Source organism: Cyprinodon tularosa, unplaced genomic scaffold (assembly GCF_016077235.1).
Source record: "Cyprinodon tularosa strain WSP-4 unplaced genomic scaffold, ASM1607723v1 ctg430, whole genome shotgun sequence".
Taxonomy (NCBI): domain Eukaryota; kingdom Metazoa; phylum Chordata; class Actinopteri; order Cyprinodontiformes; family Cyprinodontidae; genus Cyprinodon; species Cyprinodon tularosa.
In genome coordinates this window covers 1202733-1226695 of record NW_024039153.1, presented here as the reverse complement: position 1 = coordinate 1226695, position 23963 = coordinate 1202733, and the positions used below count along the sequence as shown (strand labels likewise).

Genomic DNA, 23963 nt, shown 5'->3' with positions numbered 1-23963 from the left:
AACCTCCACTATTAATCAGATACAGTTTCATATGTAACAAATATTGTATTAGTTCATATAAAAGGCTGGTTACGCATTTGCAAAATGACATGACAGTCTGTCGTCTTAAAAGTACAGATGCTGATGGATAAATATTACTAGCAACACATAACAGGAATAACTACACGTTTCTCCATTGCTGGCAGTGCAGTGTGATTTAGAGGCAGCGGTAAAGATCATTTGGAGACGCTAAACCAACAACTGAGAGTCTGCAGCTCAGTGCAGGACCGCATCTGCAGCAGCAGCACAAGAAACGATTTCAGCATCCGCAAGAAGGGAGACAATAAAAAATGAGGATCATCATCAGGTAAGCCTTCTCCAGGTGGAAGGCGCTAATAAAGGAGAACAATTTCAAAAGGGATGCTGAAGTTACCATGTTTCTCCTTGACAAGTAAGTGAACTGTACTAATAAAAAATGTGAGTAAACAGAAAATTTTTCCATTCGGATCAATTAGACCGTGTGGCTCGTTACCATAGAAAGCATAACAGTAGATCCTGTAAACATAAACCAATCTTGTTAGTACAGAATTGTAGGTTTATGTGGGTTTAGTGGCTTTCAAAGCTGCGGTGAATGTTGGCTTTTTGTAAGTACCAGCTTGTAAAGATTTCACTTTGGATGACATAGTTACATCTGTGTTACATCTGCGTTTGACACACAGCAGCTACTGTTCCCCCAATATGTGTTTGAGGCAGCGATGTAATATGGGATAGTTTTTGCTTCAAGGAAATACCCGCTTTTCATCTCTAGATGGCAGCAATTCTGACACAATATCCCTTTAAGAGGTAGCTTTAGCTTCCTTGTGAAGCCATATATAGGGCTCGGGATCCACGTTGCATTGTGGGACGTCGCATTCATATTGACGGCTACGCAAACGTAAACATAGCTCTGATACAACGTTGTTGTTGAAAGAAGAGACGTAGAAGTAGAGAGAAAAAAGATGTTAAAATCCCGAAAAAGATCTGGAATTTACCGGGACACATTAAATAGAGAAGCCACGGACCGGTATGTTGACAAAATCAGCATTATTAATAATTTGGATCCATATGAAGTTCCAAACAATGAGTGGAGCACCGATGAGTGAGCGCCTATACTTCAAAACAGTTCCGAAGATACAAGTCCTTGGAGTCTCATGTGCAGTTCATGAATGGATGGGTTCAGGAGCTGCAGATCATAAAGCCAGCAAACAGTGGGAACACAGTAATCCGTACGAAGGTAAGCTGTGATCAGACGGGCTCTGGAACCTGCTAGTTTAGCAACTGCTAACCGCTAATGCTAACAACCACTCACGCATGTAATGTACTTTTAACTAGCTGCTATGTGTTTCAAAGGTGTAGTTAGTAACGTTAACTGCCAACCCTCCGGGTTTCTCACGTATTTGAGCCTTTTCCCGCTGCCGTTTTTTTTATTTTCTCGTAAAAGATCCCAACTTTGAAGGAAAGAAACAAAGTAGGCTATAAAATAAAACCGTGCATCTTTAACTCACCAGAATGAAAATGCAGGGAACACACTCTCAATGACATCGGGATACTGTGGAAAATTATGTTCGGTCGTCTTACAGCCGCGATCCAAGCTAGCCGACGACTATTTATCTCTGACGCTTGGTCTCCATGGTTACGCCTCCAGGCAGGAAAGCGGTGGAAAGTTAACCCATTTTCTATGTTTTTCACATGGCGATCATGTGTTGCGCTGTTACAGCCCACAATACAGCAACGGTTTACCATGGTTGAAATCAAGTTAAGGTGAAATTAATCAGGCTGAGAAGGAGTACAGTATGCGGTAGTCATAGGCAGTAGTCTGAGCCGCGGTAAAAGAGGCCGTCAATATGGCGGCGACGCAAAGTGCTTACGTCATGACGACCAAGCCCTATTTAGTAAACTGCACCAGTCATTCTTACAGAAATCTCCCCATAAAACATTTTTCTAATGTCAAACAATGAAGTGGTGTCCTTGAGAGGTTACCTGAGTTTTACTCAAATGTTGATCGTAACCTGTTGGGAGCTAAATTGGTTTATCTAAATTGTTTTAAAGGGATAAAAAAAGGGGTTTGTATAAAATTAAGGAATTTAAAGAAATTAATTAAATATTCTCTCTGTAGTTATTCTGGCATGTTGTAAGTGGAAATAATTTTGATAGTACTAAATGACCTACAGTAAGTCAAGAAAAGGGGAAGTCTACGGTAGTTTAATCTCTTGCCATTGAGGAAAAGAAAGTTGGGTATTTCTAAAATACAGTACTAAAATATCGGTACAATACAAACATTAGAACATTGTAGTTAGTTCAAAACCTGTACAATTAACATAGCAACTGCTGATATATGTAAATCTAAATAAACTGCAGGTTAAAATGTTAAAAGTCAAAAGGCTATGAATACTTTTGTGGGGTACTGTATGTCCCAAGGGTTTCTGTTATACCTGTAGTGGACCAGTTGTTGGCCTGCCTGTCTGAACCCCTATAGATGAACTTGCGCAGACTGGTGACAGCGTTGGAGCCAACCAATGTGTAGCGCCCAAAGGCTCTGCAGTCCACTACACGGATGTTCAGCGGAGGGTGAAGAAGTTCGTTCTCTGGTAAATCCTAACATACACAATAAAATATTATTTTTCACATGTTGTGTCTTTAAACTTCCGATCTGACTACATGAACTACTTTTCATTATTATCTCTACATAGCCAAGGAAATGCTTCGTGTGGTTGTTAAAGCATTGCTATTTAAACTCTTAAAAGTGCATTTTTTAATTCTGATATGGATCTGAGTTTTTTGCATTTGAAAAACAAAAAGGAAATGAAACAGTACCACTTCGAACCACTTGACAAGGGTGCTGAAGTTAGGGTTCTTTTTGTAGTTGGGAATAAGGGCCGACTGAACTCCCTTTCCGGCACACTCAATATCCACACGAGGCCGATCCACCTGGGCGAGGTTCACCCTCTTCAAGTCTCTCAAGCCCCAGAACAAAACCTAGAAGAAGCAGAGTTCATATATTCTATTTTTTTGCAATTTCTACAAACACACCTTTAAAAATCACTGAGGTTTTCTGAGTAATTGTGAAGTTTATACCTCAATTCTGTACTTGCTGAGCACTGGTCTAATCCCCAGAGGCACTGGGAGGATTGGACCACGGTCCATATCTGTAGGCCCATCTATGGGAGGAAGGTCTGCTTTTCCATTGGGGCCGATCTATGAGAAAATAGCTCTTTAAAACCATGGGAAGCTCAACGCTTACAAGGTGACAGCATCGGTTTCCAAACTTCTTTCAATTAACCTGAAGAAGCTCAAAGGCTGCAAGCATTTCCCCAGCAGCACAGTTCCCACGGTAGATCTGGTAGTACTCCAGCTGGGGTGGAAAACGCGGCGGCCCGTAATGCTCATCTGCCATCTTGACCACAGGCTTAGCAAACGTCCTGCCCATGAAGTCGGCTTTACCCTTTTAAACATAAATTCTGAATTACAATGCTTGCATTAAAAATATGTCAAAATAAGATAGTTGCAGTGTCAGCATTTGTTGATTTGACTAAGAGAAAACACAAGAAACATGACTTGAATTGCACATGTTTCAAGAATAAATATTTCTACAAATACAAGGAAACCAAAAATAAAATAAAGATCCCCTGGAAATAACCAGTAAACTGCAAAATAGATGTGTCTTCTGATGCCTCTGAGAACTGTGAAACTAAATCTTTCTTGCAGTTAGTGGTTATAAGAACTCAAATACTTCAATGGCCACATACAAAAGCACAAAATTTCACTAAAAGGAATGCAACAGGGATAAAACTATCATGAAGGGTCAATTGATTTATCGTTGTGGACCTATCTTATTCCTCTTGCATGCCTTTGAATACAATCTACTCTGAACACTTTAAAAATCTGCTACCGTACATCAAGGCAATCCACACTCTACTTATCCAAAGGGTCATCCAAAACATTGGTGTTAATGTCAGGAGCAAATATAAAATGATCAGTCAGAAAACATTCCTTCGAATATGAATCACGTTGAGCAGAGGTGAACATGAACAAAAGATCACATTTAATCTAATAAAAAATTGTAAGAAGGAATATCCTGATCTAAGGGTTTTAAAAAGAGCAGTATACTAAAGTACCACATTCCTCTATGTTGCCTTTTTAATAATAAAGTCCTTTTTATCTCCTAGATGTAATTCGGGCTCAGCTTTTACTGCGACTAGCTGTATGTGCTCTCTTTTATTCTCTTGACTTGAAAACTGAATTAAAGCTTAACTGTTTAGCTGATTTTTTCCTGTTCATAGCCCCCTATGAACCCAGCTTATTATGATATAATAATTATTTATGGATCAGTGCCTCTGCGCTCCTCCTATTGTGTCTGCTTCTGTCTTACTGAACCCCCTGTCAGCCTTAGCAGAAGGCAGCTCACACTGAGCTTGGTTCTGCTGGAGAAATCCTTCTGTTATAGGATTTTTTTCCTCTCAACTGTCACTGTATGCATGCATTGTATGAGGGATGGTGGAAAGTCAAGAACACATGGCAAATGAATGTCTATGATCTACTGTCTGATCCAGGAGGAAGGAATTCTGCAGTCAACGACTCAATTCAATCAACTAAGTTTCCTTATTTAGGGAACATTTAACCAATCTGTCTGTATGATTTGATGGAGTTTTGAACATGTGTTGTGAATTGGTGCTTTAAAAAACTGAAATGAAAATGAATTAGTTTTGTTCTACTGTAAATAGAACTGTCATGCAGGTTTTAACCTTGTGTTGGAGCAGGATTATGTTTTTTATGCAAAATATCTGGTAGTGTTAGGAAGAATAGAGGGGACTGCATCTTCAAAATGCTATTGGTTTGTGAATAAGAGTAACAAAGGAAGGTGTTCTCTCACTAAATAAAAAATATTAAATATATATACAAATGATCAGGACATCCCTAATTATAAACTTTATTTAAACAAAGAAGCATGATGAGACAGAAACTATGACATTTTGTACAATTCAAAGGAAGAATGTCTGCTTCCATTAATAAAACTGGAGACCTTGAGACATTTCAACGTTACAAAAATGTTCTCACCACTGTGTCCTGATCATAGAGCTCAATGACGATAATTGGTGGATCATCTCTCAGTTCACAGGCTTCACCAAACAGCTCCACATTCTCAAACACCAGCAGCTGGTCCCATGTGGGGCAGAGTGTCTCAGCCAGCACCTGTAAGGTCGTTCAGTAATTATTTCCTCTCCATTTTTTGCTACAGCTGGATTTAAGGAAGGCTTTTTTAATACTCACCTCAGTAACTTGGCTTTGGGTTGAGAAGAAAACTCTTGCAAAGGGATCAGAAAGACCTGTGCTGTCAGCAGCAAACAGGCTGCGAGCCTGGTACATATGAACCCTCAGCTGGAAGATTTGTTTCACTGAAATAAAAACATTGATTTTATTTTATGTGTTAAATTTAAATCCACTTCAAAGTGACATATCTTAGATATCTGTCACTAATTTCAGAAATCAACACAATACATGTTTTGCTGAAAAAAGTGTTCTTAATTTTGAAATATCTAGTAGAACTAAGTAATTCTGTTCATTCTTTCCCTAAAGGTTCCCTTCCTAGAACTTGAAGGATGCTTTCCAGAATTTAACAGGTACTTTCTTAATCTTCACAAAATATGGTCTAGATCCTAAAAGTACAAGTAAGTTCCTGTTCCTTGTTATGTACATCCTTACACCACTTTTTAATATATCCTCTATCCCAAATGTACAGAGTGTTTCAAGTAGGTAACCTGTTGTTCTTAGAAATAATAACAGAAAGTTACAAGAAAGTTCGAGGCAAATATTTGGTGTCGTTGGAAAAGCAACCAGTCAGTTTCCAGAAAGTACCTGAAAAGTTAACAAAAAGTAACCTGTAGATGACTGGACAGTTATAGGAAACATCCAAGTAAGTTAGCTGAAACAGTTAGGCACTTGGAAAATAAAAATGACGTTCCATCAAGGCATTAAGATAACTGTTAAGTTCCAGTGAGTACCTTGTGAGTTCCAGAAACACACCTTTTTAAGTTACTTTAATATTCCAAAGAACTACCTGTAAATCTCCAGAAAGTATCTTCTGTTGATATCTAAAAGTTTTGTTTTCATAAAAGGCCTCTGGTTTTTAGTAAGCCTAATTTTATTAATTGAACCAGCGGATGGTCTTACTCATGTAGGTTAGGCTGATGGGTGGCGAGGAAGGCAGGCCGGGCCCCTTGGACAACTTATTTTCCTCAAACCCGTTGGGCAGCCCGTTCAGGTAGTCTTTGCGCTGCCTGTTCAGACCCAGCCAGAGATAGATCTCTAATTTGGACTGCACTGTCCAGCCAGCAGGTCCGAAACCTTTTTTACCAGGAATCTTTAAAAGACAAAATAAAATGTATCTTTGCCTCTGAAATTGAACCAGTGTGAATACAATAAATAATAGTAAATAAATAAAAGTGTATTGCATCAAACTCACCCTGAGGAAGATGGTTTTGACTTTACCACAATCTTTCCCTCTTTCCTCATCTATACTGGAATAAAGGATGTCCTTGGAAGGAACACGTGCATAAGCAATGCGCTTCCCGTTACTTATCATCCAAATGAAGACATCAGGAACACTGTGCTGAGGCTGCAACAAAAATTAGATTTTTTTTTTTATATAACTCACAGTTTCACAAATTAGTAATTTCTAAATTGATTCATTAGGAGGACGCCTTACTTCATCAGCCAGAAAGCGAAGCTTTGTAAGGAAGTTTTGAGCTAGCTTGAGTTTATCCCTGACTGTGCTCTTTTTCACCTGTGTCCTCATGGACTTAGCTTGTTGACCAATGGCCTCCTAGAGAAAAACATAAATAAATTAGCAAAACAAGGAAACGTGTGTTTGACAAGAAGCAGAAAAATATCTTCAGGTTACTTACCACTTCTGACAAGCACAGTTTCAGCCTCTCTCTGTCGAGTTTGGTTCTGCCAGACTGATTGTGATCCTTGTTTGCCAGAGAAAGAAACTGACTGAAAGAACATGAGCTTTGTCAGGGTGGGTTGAATGTATTAAATCGGACTGGATGTTTGATGTTTGGAAGCACACAGACCTGCATCCTTGGCTGAGTTCCTCAAGAACACCTCTCAGTCTACGTTCAGGATAGGCTTTCTCTGTTTTGATGATCTCGTGCACATCGTTCAGTCCATCCTCCTGCAAATAACAGTAGAACGTCAGACTCAGCCATGTTGGCGGCTGTCATTTAGACTATCGCTTTGCTGTCTTAGAAGGTATCCACTTGCCAGTTTGTGTGCAATGTTATCAATGATGTTGGCGTTGTACAGCCTTCTTCGCTGATCCTGCCACCAACTTTTGATGAAAATGCATGGCTTCCTCTCAAAATAGGGCAGATGGAAATAGTTCCTGTGGAACAAAACAAGAACCAAAGTGTACTAATCAATCCATAAAAAATAAAAAATAAATCTAAAATAGACTAATTGTCATGATTTTGGAGCTGATGACTGACACTATTATTAATTCCATTCACCTGTAATTCTAATCACTGCTTATCTAAGCCACCTGCTCCTGCTTCTGTTTAAGGTGCTTGTGTCCAGTTATCAGGGCCAGATCATCATGTTCTCTCTAGCCAGTGGGGAGAGTGTTTTGAGAGTTCCTTGGTGTTTCTGAATTTCTGATCCTGACCTGTTCAGCCTCTCTACCACTGAGCATGCCTGTTCTCATCTGATCTAAGTGGTGAGACTGTTTTTTAGCATTTTAGTATTTTTGATTAACTGATCTTAATCTGCCTCTCAACCACTGAGCCTTCCTGTTCTGATCTGTTTGCCTGACCTGGCTTTGGACTCCTGCTTGTTCTCTGGGGCTGCGGCATCTGGGACACTCAGGGTGGCGCCCGCTGCATCTTGTTGGCAGCAAACCAGCTGGATCCTACCTCATTCTCTGGCTATGGAGTGAACTAGTAAACCAGAGTTTTCAGCCTCTGATACCCTAGCCGCTGCTACGCAGATCTGTGTTTTTAAAGCTACAGTGTGTAACTTTCAGCGACATCTAGCGGTCAGACTGCAGACCGCAGCAACATGAACATCTCCCCCCCACCGCTTCTCCCCGCCAACAGTACGGCGAGCGTTACGGGACAAAATGTCTTCCACGACGTCCGCATCACCTACCTTCTCAAGTGATGAGGTTTGTTTACATAGATACTTTTACAGATAGTATTTCATTAGTCTGTGTAGGGTATAGATTTCATGTAGATTTAAGATAATAAATATACCCGTTATTTTTTCTACATCGTTGTGACGTTTTGGCGATCTCGCAATCACTAGTTTGTTGCCTCTGCGCTTGCCGTAGCGCAAAGATGTCTGCCTCCATGGCTGCGAGACCCGCTCCTATGTAATTATAAATAACGAATTCTAAGGCAACGCAAATATTAAGGTCAAGAGGCTGAGCTCGTAGATGATGATAAATAACATAGTTATGTCTAATATATTACATTTCTGACTGTATATCCCTGTAATTATTACACGCTGTAGCTTTAAATAAAAGCTTTTCTTTTAGTTCTTCCACTGTCTGACCTGGCCTGAATACTAGGTCCTCTGTTCTGCATCATGATACTATTAAAAAAATAATAATTCATGCCGAGTTCTCTTTTTCACACTAAAAACACAAGCAATGTGTTTTATTTGGATTTTATGTGATAAAAAGAAAAAAACTGGCATATAATTATTAGGTTTAAGGAAAGGGATGCATGGTTTTAAACACAAAATCTCTAGGGATGTTTCCTTGCAGAAGGGATAGGGAATTTGGTTAGAGTTGAGGAAAAGATGATGACTTTTAATTTGTAAAACAAAATAAATCATCTAAAAATGTAATGTCACTCCCTTTCTAATCACAGTTTTGCTCCTTGTTTTACTGGTTGAACTTATCGTAACATAACAGCACTAACCGGTCAGTGATAACAGGTTTCATAGGTGGAGTAGATGACACCAAAGTCAGGTCTCCCTCATCATCGATCTCCTCGTCGCTGGAGTTGTGTATCAGTTCTGTTTCCTCTTCAGCACCATCTCTGCCACCCTTCTTCTCCTTTGTTTTAGGTTGGATGACTCCATCATTCTCACTTCCATAGTAACCTGGAAAAGAAAGCTTTATGAATATGGATTTTACTTTGCTTCATTTCTCACCATATTCAGTCACTATGACAAAGACATAATCAGAATACCTATTGTGACCTCAAAGGTGATTGGCTTATCACCGATTTTTCTATCAATCATTGTAGCCTCCAGGAAAGACCCAAAGAGGAAGAAATCCTCAACCTTCCCGGTAGCAGTCTGTGGAACAAAACACAACTATGAGTGTTTAAACATGAGTAGACAGAGCCTCATCAGTGCAAACTACTATTAATTTTACATGAGATGAGCTGAATTAGAGCTATTAATAATTGACATTAATTATAGCACAATGAGCTGTCAGCAGCAGGTACGATATGCTTGCCTCGCATGGCTGCTCATCCAGAGCAGAGACCCACCTCAGAGATGTTAGGCACTCCCTCCACCTGAACCTCTGTGGAGCTGGTGATGTCAGGTGAGGAGGGGTCCAGGATCTCCACGCCCAGACTAATGAGCAAACGCGCCCTGAAGGACACACCTTCCCCAAGTCCTTCATTAAGCTCCTGGTACTCATCCATCAGGGTGTAGGTGCGGGTGGAGCCGTACATGTTCACCCAGGCAGGTCCCATTGTGGGAAGGAAGCCTGAGAAACAGTGTGTAAAAGATGTGTTGTTGATAACTTGGAAAATAACTGAAAGCTGCATCATGAAAGTGCTAAAACAAATGGGTAAAAACATTGGTTTGATAAAGGCTGACCTAGACGGAAAAGCAGACTGATTTCAACACCAGTTTGAGACAAGAGTCCTCTTTAAGCACAGAGCTCTATGAGCTGCAAACTGTTTTATAGTGTCCAAAATCTAAATTCAATGTATTTAAATATTAGGTGCTTCTTTTTACAAAGCTGCTACTTTTTTACCAGGAAATCATTGCAAAATATGCAAGTTTTCTTTTGTCAAATAGAGGAAATGTTATGCAAATGTCAAATGTTTTTCAATAATGTTTGTTCAGTGCAAAGACTCATTTGAGTTCTGACTTGACCCTTCCTGCAAGCTAAATTCTTGCTGTATTTATGAATTCCCAAACAAACGGGAAACCATTTGCACCACTCCAGCATAAACCATCAAGTCCGACCCAAAACAGGTCGGCCAATGATGTTGCAGTATAATGTTTAAGGCAGCAAAGCTGCACCAAAATAATCCTGGCAGCGCAGGAGGACATACGGGTAGCTGCTGTTTTGCTGCTGTTCTGTTTTGAATCAACAATTTCATCTTTTAAAGACTGCAAACAATTAAATATAAATAATTATTCTTAAAATAAGTGCATTTTTTTCTTGAATTGAAGAAGCAAATGAGACACTCTGCCAATGGAACAAGACACATTACATTTATTATTTTTTTTTAATAAAAAAAAAATTGCATTCTCTTATTTAAATTGAATATTATGTATTCCACTTATTTTAAAATACTAATTCTATTGGCAAATTATCTTATTTAACTACAAAAATTTTAGGTAAATACACTTAATTTAAGACATTTGTACTTATTACTAGAGCTTTTTGAGGTGAAGATGAAAATCAAAGAGCATAAAGGCAATATATATATATATATATATATATATATATATATATATATATATATATATATATATATATATATATATATATATATATATATACATACATAGACACCAACTACAGTGTTTATCAGCCAAGCCTAATAATGGCACTATTGTCATGCTGTGTGCACTCCACAGGAGGGCACCATTGCCTTTTATTGGACTTGCATGTATGCAAAAATATGTTTTATCACAGTTTAAAAGAAGCAGTTTTCTGTGAATGTTGTTGCACTCATCAGGCCATGCCACTCTGGGCAGAAAGCCATGTTGTAAATATCAGAAATCAGCTCCATTCACTTTTTAAATCATACTGTTTAGCAGTTTTTTGTTGTTTTTTTTTTTTGCAATTAACAATCAATCACCTTTGTCTCCATCATTGGAAATTTTCTTCAAATCTAAGAAGTGTGTTCCAATAGCCACATCATTCACTTTATCTGAGTCCCGGATCTGGATCTTCATGCGTTTGCACAGAGGAGGGAACATTTCTGTAAAAACAACTTGCTCATTCCAGATGGGCTCATAGCAGCTCTTTTGTACTGATGTTTTCCCCTGCAACCACACAACAAGTCAGTTAATTCGTCAGATACACAAAAAAGGAAAAAAGACCAGGGATCAACCATTTTTTGAACTGACCTTCTGCCCTGCAAAGAGTACTTGAACATACGGATCAACCAGGTCTTTATTTTCTCCAATGAAAGCCTTTTTGACGTTGGCCATGAGGCTGGTGTTCATCCTTGGAAGTCCCTCTGCTCTGTAGATCTTCAAGTAATAGCGAGCCCACTGTCGCTCTGCAGGAACACCCTCAGGCAGCAGCAGGTTTCTGTCTCAGAGAGTGTTTATATGTTTAGAACTGATCAGATTGTGTTATTCTCATTTTAAAGGTTTCGTTTACCCATCTATGTCATCATCATCAGACTCGTTGGCCTTGTGTGGAGTTTTGATGGTGTCTCCTTTAGCCACGACTGCAATGTCACATTTAACGTAGCCTTTACAGCCTGCTGTAATGTCATCCGGATCAGATAACAGTGCCCATTTGTGGTAAAACTGATGTTCTGTAAGATAAAAAGATAAAAAATTGGGCCAGTTGGCTGAAAAAACACTTAAATATTATTTACATTCTGAGGTTTTTCAGCTGTATTTTAACTCTTTTTATTTATTTATTTTTTGGTTTTGAAATAATGATTTAAAAATGAATGAAAATATATAAACACTTTAGAAAAAAATGTTTAAAGAGCACAAGTTCAGCTTTATTATAGATTTTCCTGAGTCCACCTGGGCTTTAAATATTGTTCATAAAGTGCAAAGAAATGTGTCCCTCCCCCTTGATATTAGTTTTTTCAGTAAGTTGCAGACAAAGCGCACCCTTTTAGTGATCAACAACGAGGCTCTGACAAAATTCTGACTGATTATTTTAGCAGTACTCTTTGCAGAATGGTAATCCAGGTAATGCTGGAACACCCCGCTGTATCCAAGCGACCCAAGCTGCTAGCCCCAGATGAAAGGAAATTATTTAGAGGATAGATCAGAAACATCTAAAGGACTTTAAGCCTCAAACCTATTATAAACTAGATGAGCAAAACTTGTATTTCTGTCCACAGTGAATTTAGCTTTGTCTTTGTCTCTAAGGTTACAGCACAGAGTGGCAGCATCATGCTGTGGGAGTGTGTTGATATAAACAATTACTGTCTGAGAATTAGATGGTTGAATCTTGAAATAGGACCACTGCTTATGATAGCATAATAACTGTAAAGGTCAATGGAAACGGATGTACAGTGCAGTAGGCACCAACAATAAGCTTCTGGGCTGCAGCAAACTTTAAAACTATTATGTAAGCGTTGACTGTGCATAAAAGCAAACAATTTAAATAACCTTCGTCTGATAAGAGGAGTAAAATATTCAGCTGTGGTTTCATCAGAAAATGTACATGCTATAGATTTTTTGCAGCTTGTAATTTAAATTGTCTGTGTATTTTAAGCATGTCTGTATAATTTCAATCTATTGTGATTAAGAGATTATTTAAAACAAACATGTTATGTGTATTTATAAAAGTTGCATGTTGCATTGTCACCCTTCCACAAACAAATAAATAAAACTTTAAAAGGTCACATTTAGTGAGGCATGAATGCTGCTAATGTGTATATATAAGCGTTTGACCATAATTGTGTATTGGAGAGCTTGATGGGAGCTTTCAGCTGTCAAAGCTGTTGGTTCCTGACCTGGCTGGGAGTAGATTGTGCCAACATCCATTTTGAAAGACCCAACCAGCGTTCCACTTCGCAGAAGGTTTTTGGAGTGAATGACCTACAGGTAGAATGAAAAGCACAAACATAAAAAAAAAGATCCATCTCAACTGAGGAATTCCTGTGAGTCGGTTCAAAGAAAGGAATGACTTACAGACACTTTGAGAATTTTGTCGAACATGACATCTGGAGGGACGTGGAAGTCAAACACAAAATACTGGAGGAGAGAACAGTTGGGAACGGCGTTTTGTTGTAAATAAATGTAGAATCTAAGAGGGAATTTCTTAACATCACATCATAATGGTTGACTTACTTCATTGTAGTAAGGGCAGTTAGTTGACTCCTTCATAGAGGTGTACTTTTTTTCTTCCCCAATCTCCACACAGACCATTGGGTCCATGTTAAGGCCAACCAGCTGCCTGGCTTCAATCACTGTCACACTGACCTGTAATTACACACATTCATATTGTTAAACCACTTTTACATAAAGTACCCTGGTAAATTGATAATAATATTGATTAGTACCTTTGGGTTGTGCTGCTATGAGCTAATGATATTAATAATTTAGGGCATTAACACATTGGTTTCATCTTATAATGTTCCTCTGTAGCTCAGTGTTTATGTTTACGAGCACTGTGCTATAGGACATTAACTTCCAGCCTAATCTCAAGTTTTTTATACAACTTTATTAGTTTGTGTTTCTTTTTTTTTCCAGGATTCTCCCTTCATCCTTCAAATTATCTCCAGTCATTATAAATGTGTCATCCCCACAGTATGATGCTGCCACTAACATGTTTCACACAAGATATGTTGCGTGAAGAGCAATACACTCCAAGACTTGCCCAGAAAAGTTTGTTTATTTCACAAAACTGAATAAATCTGCATGCCACACAAGATAATGCACACAAATGTTTTTTGGTTGCAGTATTATATTAAGTCAAAATGTCTCTGTCTGAACTCTCTGTAATGACTTTATCCTACCTGGTAGTCCATTGGTCGTCCAGAACTGGGCTCCATCTTGATGTCCGGCTTTGATCTATTCAAAAATTTAGATTTTTTTTTATTGATAATCAATAATAAAAATGATCTCTATATGGGTGAAAACTTCACTAGCTTGCCTTTTGTTCGATACATTGGTTGTGACAGCTGTGACTGAGGCCAAAGAGACGGTGTCCGGGTCTGGACCTCCCATTAGCATCCCATTACGATCCATGTTCTGTGTCTCTAATATTGCTGGTTCATCTATAGATCATACAAAAGACAAATTTATAGAAAAATAAAATGGGAGCACTGCAAAAAATTGAAATCTGAGTAAGTTTATTTTTCTTTAAAAAAAGCATTTCTTTCTTGAATTAAGCAGTTAAGTGATACACTTTGCCAATGGAATAAGGCAATTTACATCTAAAATAAGAAAAAACAATTGCATTGTCTTATTCCAAGTGGATATTATCTAATTATCTCATTTTAAGAGTAAAAATACTCATTCCATTGGCAAATCTTATTATTTACTTGCTTGAATTATGCTAAATACACTAATTTTAAGACATTTTTACTCGTTTCCAGATCGTTTTTGCACTGAGAGCTTTCTATCGATGCCGTCAAAATGTTTTACATATAAGGTAAACAGCTTGAGTCTGTGTAATAATAAACTAGACTGTCTGACTTTGTTGAAATGATTCTAATGAGCCAGCTAAGGTGATACCTCCGCCTTTGTCCTCCTTTTGTCCACGATGCTTACTGCGCTTCATGGTTCAGTGATATTCTCTGAACACTCTGCAAAACACAAATGATCAAATGGACAGTTAAGCACATATATAGTGTCTATAGGAACGGAGAAAAAACATTTTAAAAGAGCTGATTCATGTTTGTTTGAGACCCTGAACAGAAATTAATGCAGGTTTTCACCAGCTACTTGCCAATTGTCTGATAATTAAATTCTGCCTTTAGACAATGTGGTTTTTATGTCAATTAGGAAATTTAATTTATTATAAAATAAATATTACTCTAAAAGTACATCAGTGTCTTTGCATCATCATGGCATCCATTACACTTTAGATTTCACACTTTTTCACACTTTCACACACAGAAACTATCAGTATTTAGTGTTCCTTCACTGAAAAAAGATCGAGAAATAAGTTAATATTTCTTAAATTAAGTGTAGTTACCCTTAATTTGAGTGGGTAATTGAGATAGTTTGCCAATGGAATGAGTATTTTGAATCTTAAAATAAGATAATTAGATAAAATGGAGTTGAAATAAGACAATGCAATTGTGTTTTCTTATTTTAAGTGTAAATTGTCTTGTTCAATTGTCAAAAGTTTTCTTTTACTTCCTCAATCCAAGAACAAATGCATTTATTTTAAGAAAAAAATAACTTATCTAGATTTCAATTTTTTCCAGTGTTTTGCATTAGTTAAACTGTTTTTTTTAGCTATTAACACAACAAAAGTTTATAATATCCATTTTATCGTGACTGTTTTTGAAATACCTACCAAACAAACAACCTTGTAACCTTGTGCAAATCAGCTTATCCACGAAAGGCCAAGGAACAACTACAAAACAAAGGTTAAGAAAACTTCTTCCATCCCAAAAGCAATGATATAAAGTTTAAGGTCATAGTTTTTGTCTATAATTTCAGCGTGCTGCCACACCTTGGCATGGCCTTCAGACGGGCCTTTAAATTATTCAAATCATCTGACCCTAATACTTCAATTGAAGGGGATACATTTCACATGCATTGTGAAAATAATACCATTAGTCTATTTATTCTGCAGAAATTAATCAACAAAGTGCTCCATCTCTCATACAGTCTGTCTAGAAAGGTTGGAAAACTTAATTTGATAGGATCACTTATTATAAGAGTTTATTTTAATATAAGACTTTGTTTGGTTTAAAAGAAAGCAAAAACAGAAAATCATACCTGTTTGGCAAATAATAAGGATGATGTGCATGCATAACATGATCAAATAGTATGTGATTATGTATAAATTGGGTAAAAAAAACAAAAATCAAAGTTTGAACCTTTTAAGAAACAAATTAGCTGACATTGAAAAGTTCATCGTCACAGAAACTTAAAGCCACAGTTTCTGTGGGACATTAGATATTTTATGTAGCATTGTGTAGCTTTGAAAGCTCTGACAATACGTACCATATACCAGAAATGAGTCTTGGTTCCGTCGTTTATGTAGTTCCAAGAAATCTGGTTTTGAAAAAAAAAAAAAAACGGCAACAAAAAAACTCAGAGCCTGACTTTTTTTTTTTTTTTTTCTTGGAATGAAAATATAAGAGCCGCTATATCAGCATTTTACAGAGCCCCGAGAATAAAGCCACAAAGTTATGTTGGGAGCAGAAAGGAAATGTGTTTCTGCAGGTCTGAGGTCTGGTAGGAGTGTTGCGATACACCGATGAATAGTGCATGAGAGTTGAACCTGAGACTGGTAACTATAATAGTTGCTGCTGAGAGACGTCACTGTGAGCAGAATCTTCCAATCCAAAGAGGTTTTAAGGCACAGCACAGGAATCTGTAAGGACTTCTCTTCCCTAATCCAGGGGTCTTCAACGTTTTCCAGCCAAAGGACCCCCAACTGATGGCGAGCTGAAGTGGGGACCTCCTAATTATATAAATAGTATGAAATGATGTTCTATCAAACTAGTCCTACAGTCACTCTATTACAGATGGAGTAATGTAACTAAAGTATTTCCTTCCTGGGATTATTAAAGTATTTCTGATTCCTGGTTGATGGGACAGGTGTTGTGAATGAAACGGTGCCCAGCTTGAAAGAGCTCCTGTGTGTCACTGAATGTGAGCATTGATGACTGAAAGACATCTTCTGCCTCCATTTATCTGTTTACTACAGTGAGTTGAATTCATGTTAATGCGGATTTAAAGACATTTCAATAAGTCGAAAAAATTACAAAATTATAAAAAAAAATGTCTAATCAACCACAACTTTTGCGACCCCCATGCAGTACCACCGTGGACCCCCTAGGGGTTGCGGACCCCCTGTTGAAGACCTCTGCCCTAATCCATTAATCTGGTATCTTTTTGTCATATGTTGACTCATCTATGTTGTAACACATAACTATTAAAAAAAATGAACTAAACAACACATCATGTTTAAGATTCTCAAAGAAAGTTTACTGCTGCATGCCTTAGTGTAAAACGCATTAAAATCGATCTGCTTTTAAAAGAAAGGATCAATATGTGTGATAATTACATAGTTAAGTAATCAATATCGCCGTGTCATCAGAGATAGGGTTACACTGAAGTAAAATGGCAGCCAAGGCTAGTTGGAAGAATGCTTTCCTTTAATCATTAATGAGCCGCAGCTCCAAATTAGGTCTTGAGACAGCAACACTGTCCTTTGTTATTGATGCGAGTGGGAATTATGTCAAATCCTATTTGTGATGCTTCAAATTACTCAGCTTGGAACACAACAATTCTTAAAATGAGCCACATTTTGACTCATGAGAGTTTTACCCAAATGTGTATAAAAGTATTCATTTAAAAATTTAGGGTCAAATAAGGACACAGGCATGAAATCAGAAACATTCACATACTTTCATTACAGATTTGAACGGATTTGACTTGGTTTTCATCATTTAATATGTTTTTTGAACAGACTGAAAATGTTTTGTCATTATCTCCTTTCTATCTCTTCTTTCTTTCATCTTTTCTCTTTTTTCCTTTTCTTCTTCTGTTTTTCTGCTCTATTTACATTGCAGTGTACAAATAAACTGTAAAACTCACTGCATAATTATAATAAAGCAATTTCTATGCATGAAACAAGTGGAGCAAGATGGCAATTGCCGTACCACTCCACTTGTGAAAGTAAAATCTGTTGGGCTCTTTTTGGCATCAAGACAATTATTCTTATTGCCACATTGCCAGACAGGACACTGTAAAAAAAAAAAAAAGAAACACATTTTTTGTGAATTTACAGAGATTGGGCAGGATGTTAAAGACTGGTATTTTAAAGAAACATTCAAGAGGCCCAAACTAGCTTTGTTTGAGCTGGAGATATCCACAGCTGAGGGCGAAATATCTGCTAATTATTTTACTATTATTCATGTATCTTTATAGAAGAATCTTTAGAGGAAGATCTGTGCTAAAAGGAGGCCATGAAAAGTCTAATTTAAAAGTCACCACAAGACAATCTTCAGAAACAACAACTTCAGGAAGACGTCTGTGTAGATTCCCAGTCATCAAGGTAATAAAAGTTTCAACAAGCTTTAATCGAAGGCTTATGGACATCTTGGAGTCTGTGGCAATACTAGAAGCTCTCAGTTAAGTCTGTTTTGAACTACATTGATATCCATCGTACTGAAAGTATTCAGTCAGGTTAAAATCAAGTCCAAATCTGAACTTTTCAACCAACATGCAACAGGCTATGCGTGATGGAAATATACTAATAAACACAACCCTGAACACACCATCCTTTTGATTAACAAAAAGTGGTGGCAGCATCATGCTCTGGAGATGCTAATCACTGGCAAAGGTAAAAGCTGTATGGAGCTGAATAACAGGAAACACAAGGAACAACATGTTAGTGGCTGCAAAGGCCCTAGAACTGTGGCAGATGTTCACCTTCTAGCAGAAAACTGCATGCAGCCGCTAAAAGAACAAAATTGGTCAAATTTAAGTATGTGCATGTAGTAGAATGGCTCTAGTCTAGCACTAAATCTAACCGGGAATCTTTTGCAGGATTTAAAATATAATGTCCACTCCATTTGACTGATGTGTGCAAAGGAGAGCTGCGAAGTATTTCTAGAAAGGCTTCTAGATGTGCAAAATCCTTCACCCACAAAGATTTACTGGTTCTATAATGTTAATTACTGAGTGTCGCTATGGGCAAATGCATGACTCACTTTTAAGATATGAAAGCTCTGCATCCTTTTACCTGAACTTCCAATTTGTGTTTGAGTATTAAATAAAATCCAAATCAAAGAAATGAGATTTTGCATTAGAAAAATAGCAAAGTGTGCAAAAGATTCTGCAAAAATTGCATCTGCAGATAATTTGGATAACTTTGTCAAGGTAAGCATGCTGTTGTAACTTCTGTTCCACACATCTTCTGCAGAACGCAGAGGAACAGCTCATCTCATCAATTACACATACGGCCATGCTGTAAGCCATACATCCAAGTCTAAAGTTGCGGGTGTCCAATGAGACAAGGTGGTGAATTATTGATGCCGCCCGGTCAGTGTTGCATGTGGCATCCTCTTTATGAGAAGGTATTGGTGTTCACAACAAAAGATATAAAATATTCTTTTAAAACAGGACACATAACTGGCTAAAATAAAAAAGGAACATGTTAGAGATATTTATGAAAGAAAAGCTAAATCCTATAAATGTAGTAAAGCTGCTTTTTGAACAAAACATAGGCCTTTTTTGATAAATTAGAGTCAAAGATAAATGTTTTCTTGGTGGAACCCAATTTGATTATTATTAACCAACAGAAGCTGCTGCGTTGAGGGGATCTGCTTTTAATTACACATATTCTTAGCAGCTCAGGGGGGTTAAAGAGGTGTTCCAGTTCCTCTGGGACAGCTGGTAACCATGTCACCAACCGTGCAAAGTTACCAGTTCCTTCACTGTGTAATATACATGCTTCACCCTCTGATGGGTCGTGTCATCATGTTGAAGTTTAAACACTCAGGCTGACATCAGCCTCCAGGCCATATCCATCTCAACCCTAATTTATAATAAGAATAAACAAATATTGCAGGTGATCAGTATAAAGCACATTTAAACAGAACCCAACAGAAATAGATTAAAAAATATATATATTTCCATACTTTGATAAAACAGTGCATTTGAATGTCTGAATATGCATGAGAAAGCACCCACTACCTAAATCTGACACCTTTGGTAATAGCGCGTGAGATGACCCACAGAAGGACTTGATACTAAGCATGCAATCTTATCCCATGTCGGTCCAGCGTCCACAATTCCTTTTTTCTATTGGTTGTAGGCCGGTTATCAACATCTTATTTGTGCTTCAGTGACTCTGTGGGCACACCACCTGACTGCGGTGTAGTGTGTCCTTATTGCACAGCTTAGAGCGTGGGTTTGAAGGGCATTGTTGCTGATGTATCAGAGGGAGGATTACTATATAAGGCCCAGACGGCTGTGAACCTAAATAGCACCAGAACCTAAAAAGAGGTTAAAGTAAATAGACGAATGCTGCAATCAACCTGAATAGGTTGTTTCACTGTTAAAAATAACTAGAAAAATAAGCATTTGAGCATAAGCCTAAAAAAATATTTACTTCATCATTTTATCAAGCATTTTTGAGACAGGCACAGATTGGGAGTTGTACAAGGATGGCAGGAAATGTTATGAGCATGGGTGTTTCTAAACAGGAGCCAACAGGGGCCAGCGCCCCCATTGAACTGGTCTTGCTTAGGGCCCTGTTAGGGCCCCCAGCTGAAAATGTGCACAACAAAAAATTAAATATAATTAACTACATTTTTTCTTGAAATAAGTTTATTTTCCCTTGATTTGAACAGGTAAGTTAGAGAATATTACAAATGACTAAGATGATTTAAATTTAAAATATGAAAAAATATAACAGGAACTGGAAAGTCTAAAGGAAGGATCACAGAGATAAGTTCAGGGACCATGGGAAATGAGACTGCGGCTTGGATTATGTTGGAGAGGGACTCACGTGTGAGGGGACTCTTGTCAATCCTTGAATCCAGTCTGTTTGGGATTATCCAGAGAAGAGGGAACTCGTTGCAGAGCGGACAGGTAGACATACGTAGGACCAGGAGGAGTAATGGAGCGGACTGTCACTTGGATTTTCGATGGGGACTTGAACGGATCATGTGGAGGTTTTCCCCTGCTCCGTGTAAACTCAGTAATTTCTTCCAGAGGGAGAAGGTCCAGGTATCCAGTTTTCACAGGAAGGCTTCCTGCCAAAGAGCAAAGACAAAAAACACATAAGACTCAGAGAAACAAAGCTAGGTTAGACTCTGCTAATCTCAGCTTGGCTAGAGTACCCAAAACTTGCAAACACTCTGGCGTTAAGGTAGTGACAGCCCACAGCTCAAATACTCCTCCAGTGATGAACCACAGAGCCGCAGGTGTGCAGGGAGGCCCAACGAGGACAGGGCACCACCTGGTGGTGGAAAGAGAGGAAACACACAAACAACCCCCACAAACTGGATTCCTAACACAATCGAGTCCCATTCACCAGGTGGAAAATTAGATAATAATCAACATCAATTTGTGATAAATGTTCCAGGTCTTAAAATAGGCTAAACTCACTTCTGACCTCATTTTTCACATAAAAGTGACTCTAGATTGAAAAAGAATATGTAGCAATAGATTCTAGTTTGAAGTGCAAAATACACTGGGGGTTTGTCATTCTTTTATGGTAAGACAACTAATTATTATAAGTACAAGCTTTTTATGAAATTAATTCAAATAAAAAAGTTATACACCCAGACAGAGCGATTGGACACTACTGTCTTTGGGGGACACAACTAGAGAGAAATGCACGTTAACAGTTTACACCTGAAATCTTCATTGTTTCCAGTGAGCAATCAACTAGCTAGAGCAGGGTAGGTGTTCTAATAGCAAGGAACAATGATTTTTAAAAGTTATATAAACATACATTTTAATGCAAATTCAAACATTTCTGATGCATGTCTGAAAAAGCAGGTCAACGTCCACAAGCGCCTTTTAAAAAAAACTACATCAAATAGTATTTATCATTACAATTTGCCTCCATCCATGTTGATTCAGTCCTAATTCACCTGGTGTCCTCTGATTCAGTCTTAGCCCTGCCCTGGCATGGACTGTATTCTAATATCATATTAGATAATCACTCTATAATGATGAAGTTTCTTCTGTTAAAGAGGATGTGACAAGATGATGAAGCCTAACAGAAGAGACCCACAGAATTTCCTCCTCCTTTTCCCCCCTTTTCTAATAATTTTTCAGGTATTGAATTAAAAAAATAAAAATTCTAAAAGCTTTAAACTCACTCTTTGGTTTGGATCATAATTCTTTCATTTTAAGGTTTGGTCATAAAACATTTAAAAGTTTGTAAGAACAGAGCGTTGTGTCAAACTCAAGTCCTTAAAGGCTGACAAACTCCAACACCTGAATTGAAAGGCTGAGTTACCTCCTCGTGAACTTGTTGATAGTTGTCCTGCTATTGACCTACTTATGTGATACAGTTGAGATGGTAGGACGCCGAGTGTCGTCAGTGTAGTCTGACACATGTGCTGTAGAGTAATAATAATGTTATAATAGCTTTTCTGACGTGTAGGGCTCAGGTATTTGTTACCAATTTTAATCGTTAGCTCGTATAACATTTCACGGTTAAAATAATTAACATTATTTCCGTTGCTTTTCAAATTTTCAAGTCACTTTTTGCAACCAAAACAAAATAAAGTCAGGTGATAATCTCAGAATAGTACTGTATGCTTGGGTAGAGCAGGTCTCATTATGCAAATGAGGAGGACGCTGCAGTTTCTGTTGGGGACGATTGAAGATAATATGCAAGTAAAGTTGTCCAAATGTTCAGGTAACAGAAACGCATGTTCTTCCAGAGCATCCACACGACTACGTCAGGAATTCGCTTCCTGTTTTTAGATAAAGCTCCTATATGTCTCAGCTCAGCTAACAGATAACCTCATGGGGGGGTAGACATCTTTGTTTTAACTGTGGCTGGCCTGGTAGCATTTAGATTCTATACAGTCCAACCAACCAACAGGCAGTAGCTTTCCCATTAAGATTGCCCTTTCTCATTTGCATAATGAGGCAGAAATACAAACAGAAGTGGAAAAATGACTGACGAGTAAGACATGGAGTAAGGGGAAAAAAAAGGACAAAAAATAAAAGGCATACACAGAAATAAACACATACAAAACATACGGTAAGTACTTAAAGCTACAGTGTGTAATAATTACAGGGATATACATTCAGAAATGTAATATATTATACATAACTATGTTATTTTATCATCATCTACGAGCTCAGCCTCTTAACCTTAATATTTGCGTTGCCTTAGAATTCATTATTTATATTTACATAGGAGCGGGTCTCGCAGCCATGGAGGCAGACATCTTTGCGCTACGGCAGCGCAGAGCCAACAAACTAGCGATTGCGAGATCGCCAAAATGTCACAACGATGTAGAAAAAATAACGGGTATATTTATTATCTTAAGTCTACATAAAATCTATACCCTACACAGACTAATGAAATACTATCTGTAAAATTATCTATGTAAACAAACCTCATCACTTCAGAAGGTAGGTGATGCGGACGTGTTGGAAGACATTTTGTCCCGTAACGCTCGCCGTACTGTTGGGGGGGAGAAGCGGTGGGGGGGAGATGTTCATGTTGCTGCAGTCTGCAGTCTGACCGCTAGATGTCGCTAAAAGTTACACACTGTAGCTTTAAACAGAAAAGCTTGATTTTATGTCTATGGATGTATTGAGAAGGCTGCTCAGCCCTGCAGCAAGAAGAATACGGGTTTGATTCCCAGCCTGGGGTCTTTCTGCATGGAGTTTGCATATTCTCCCTGTGTGTGGGTTCTCTCCGGGTACCCCGACTTGCTCCCACAGTCCAAAAACATGACTGTTAGGTTAATTGGCGAGTTATATTCTCAGGCTAATTTGGACTCCTGCATATATCATCTAAGGAATGTTCTGCAGCTCACTAGCCTAAACCTATTACATGCACAACTAGATCTCCATCTAGTGTTCAAAGGGTTATACTTCATAATGGTGGAATTATGGGTAAAAAAAAAAACACTGATGCCCTACCTAACCAAATATTGCATGTCACTTAACATTATACGACTGTTGCTCTGATAATTATTCACATGGACATACTCTATGCATCATTTCCTTTTTCCTTTCCTGTTTCCAGGAAATGCTGGATCTCCCTGCCTGTTTCCAGCATGCAGGCAGTGTGGTGGGGGAATTAAAGTGACACAGCAATTGAACAATGTGGAAGCAAATCAGAGCAGCTCACAAGAGTGAGATCTTTA

General features: G+C 38.1%; 1 protein-coding gene across 3 annotated transcripts in view; it reads right to left on the bottom strand.

Annotated features, from left to right (window-relative positions):
* Window positions 1-16345, bottom strand: part of LOC119792808 (otoferlin-like) — a 29606-nt gene extending 13261 nt beyond the window's left edge. Inside the window, exons 1-26 of one of the 3 annotated variants that reach the window (XM_038299611.1) lie at window positions 16102-16345; window positions 14656-14726; window positions 14072-14195; window positions 13935-13989; window positions 13267-13398; window positions 13108-13170; window positions 12930-13014; window positions 11606-11765; window positions 11347-11533; window positions 11076-11262; window positions 9519-9742; window positions 9213-9321; window positions 8940-9123; window positions 7282-7402; window positions 7092-7192; window positions 6921-7011; window positions 6722-6838; window positions 6479-6631; window positions 6187-6376; window positions 5287-5411; window positions 5074-5208; window positions 3913-3930; window positions 3299-3460; window positions 3094-3213; window positions 2833-2994; window positions 2451-2613 (exon numbers count right to left, since the gene is read on the bottom strand). In XM_038299611.1, the coding sequence (XP_038155539.1) occupies window positions 2451-2613; window positions 2833-2994; window positions 3094-3213; window positions 3299-3460; window positions 3913-3930; window positions 5074-5208; window positions 5287-5411; window positions 6187-6376; window positions 6479-6631; window positions 6722-6838; window positions 6921-7011; window positions 7092-7192; window positions 7282-7402; window positions 8940-9123; window positions 9213-9321; window positions 9519-9742; window positions 11076-11262; window positions 11347-11533; window positions 11606-11765; window positions 12930-13014; window positions 13108-13170; window positions 13267-13398; window positions 13935-13989; window positions 14072-14195; window positions 14656-14701 (3214 nt within the window). In that variant the 5' untranslated portion in view covers window positions 14702-14726; window positions 16102-16345. The remainder of the gene's footprint in view (window positions 1-2450; window positions 2614-2832; window positions 2995-3093; window positions 3214-3298; window positions 3461-3912; window positions 3931-5073; window positions 5209-5286; window positions 5412-6186; window positions 6377-6478; window positions 6632-6721; window positions 6839-6920; window positions 7012-7091; window positions 7193-7281; window positions 7403-8939; window positions 9124-9212; window positions 9322-9518; window positions 9743-11075; window positions 11263-11346; window positions 11534-11605; window positions 11766-12929; window positions 13015-13107; window positions 13171-13266; window positions 13399-13934; window positions 13990-14071; window positions 14196-14655; window positions 14727-16101) is intronic. The other 2 variants (XM_038299612.1, XM_038299613.1) reach the window with 2 other exon arrangements.
* Window positions 16346-23963: the final 7618 nt, after the last annotated feature.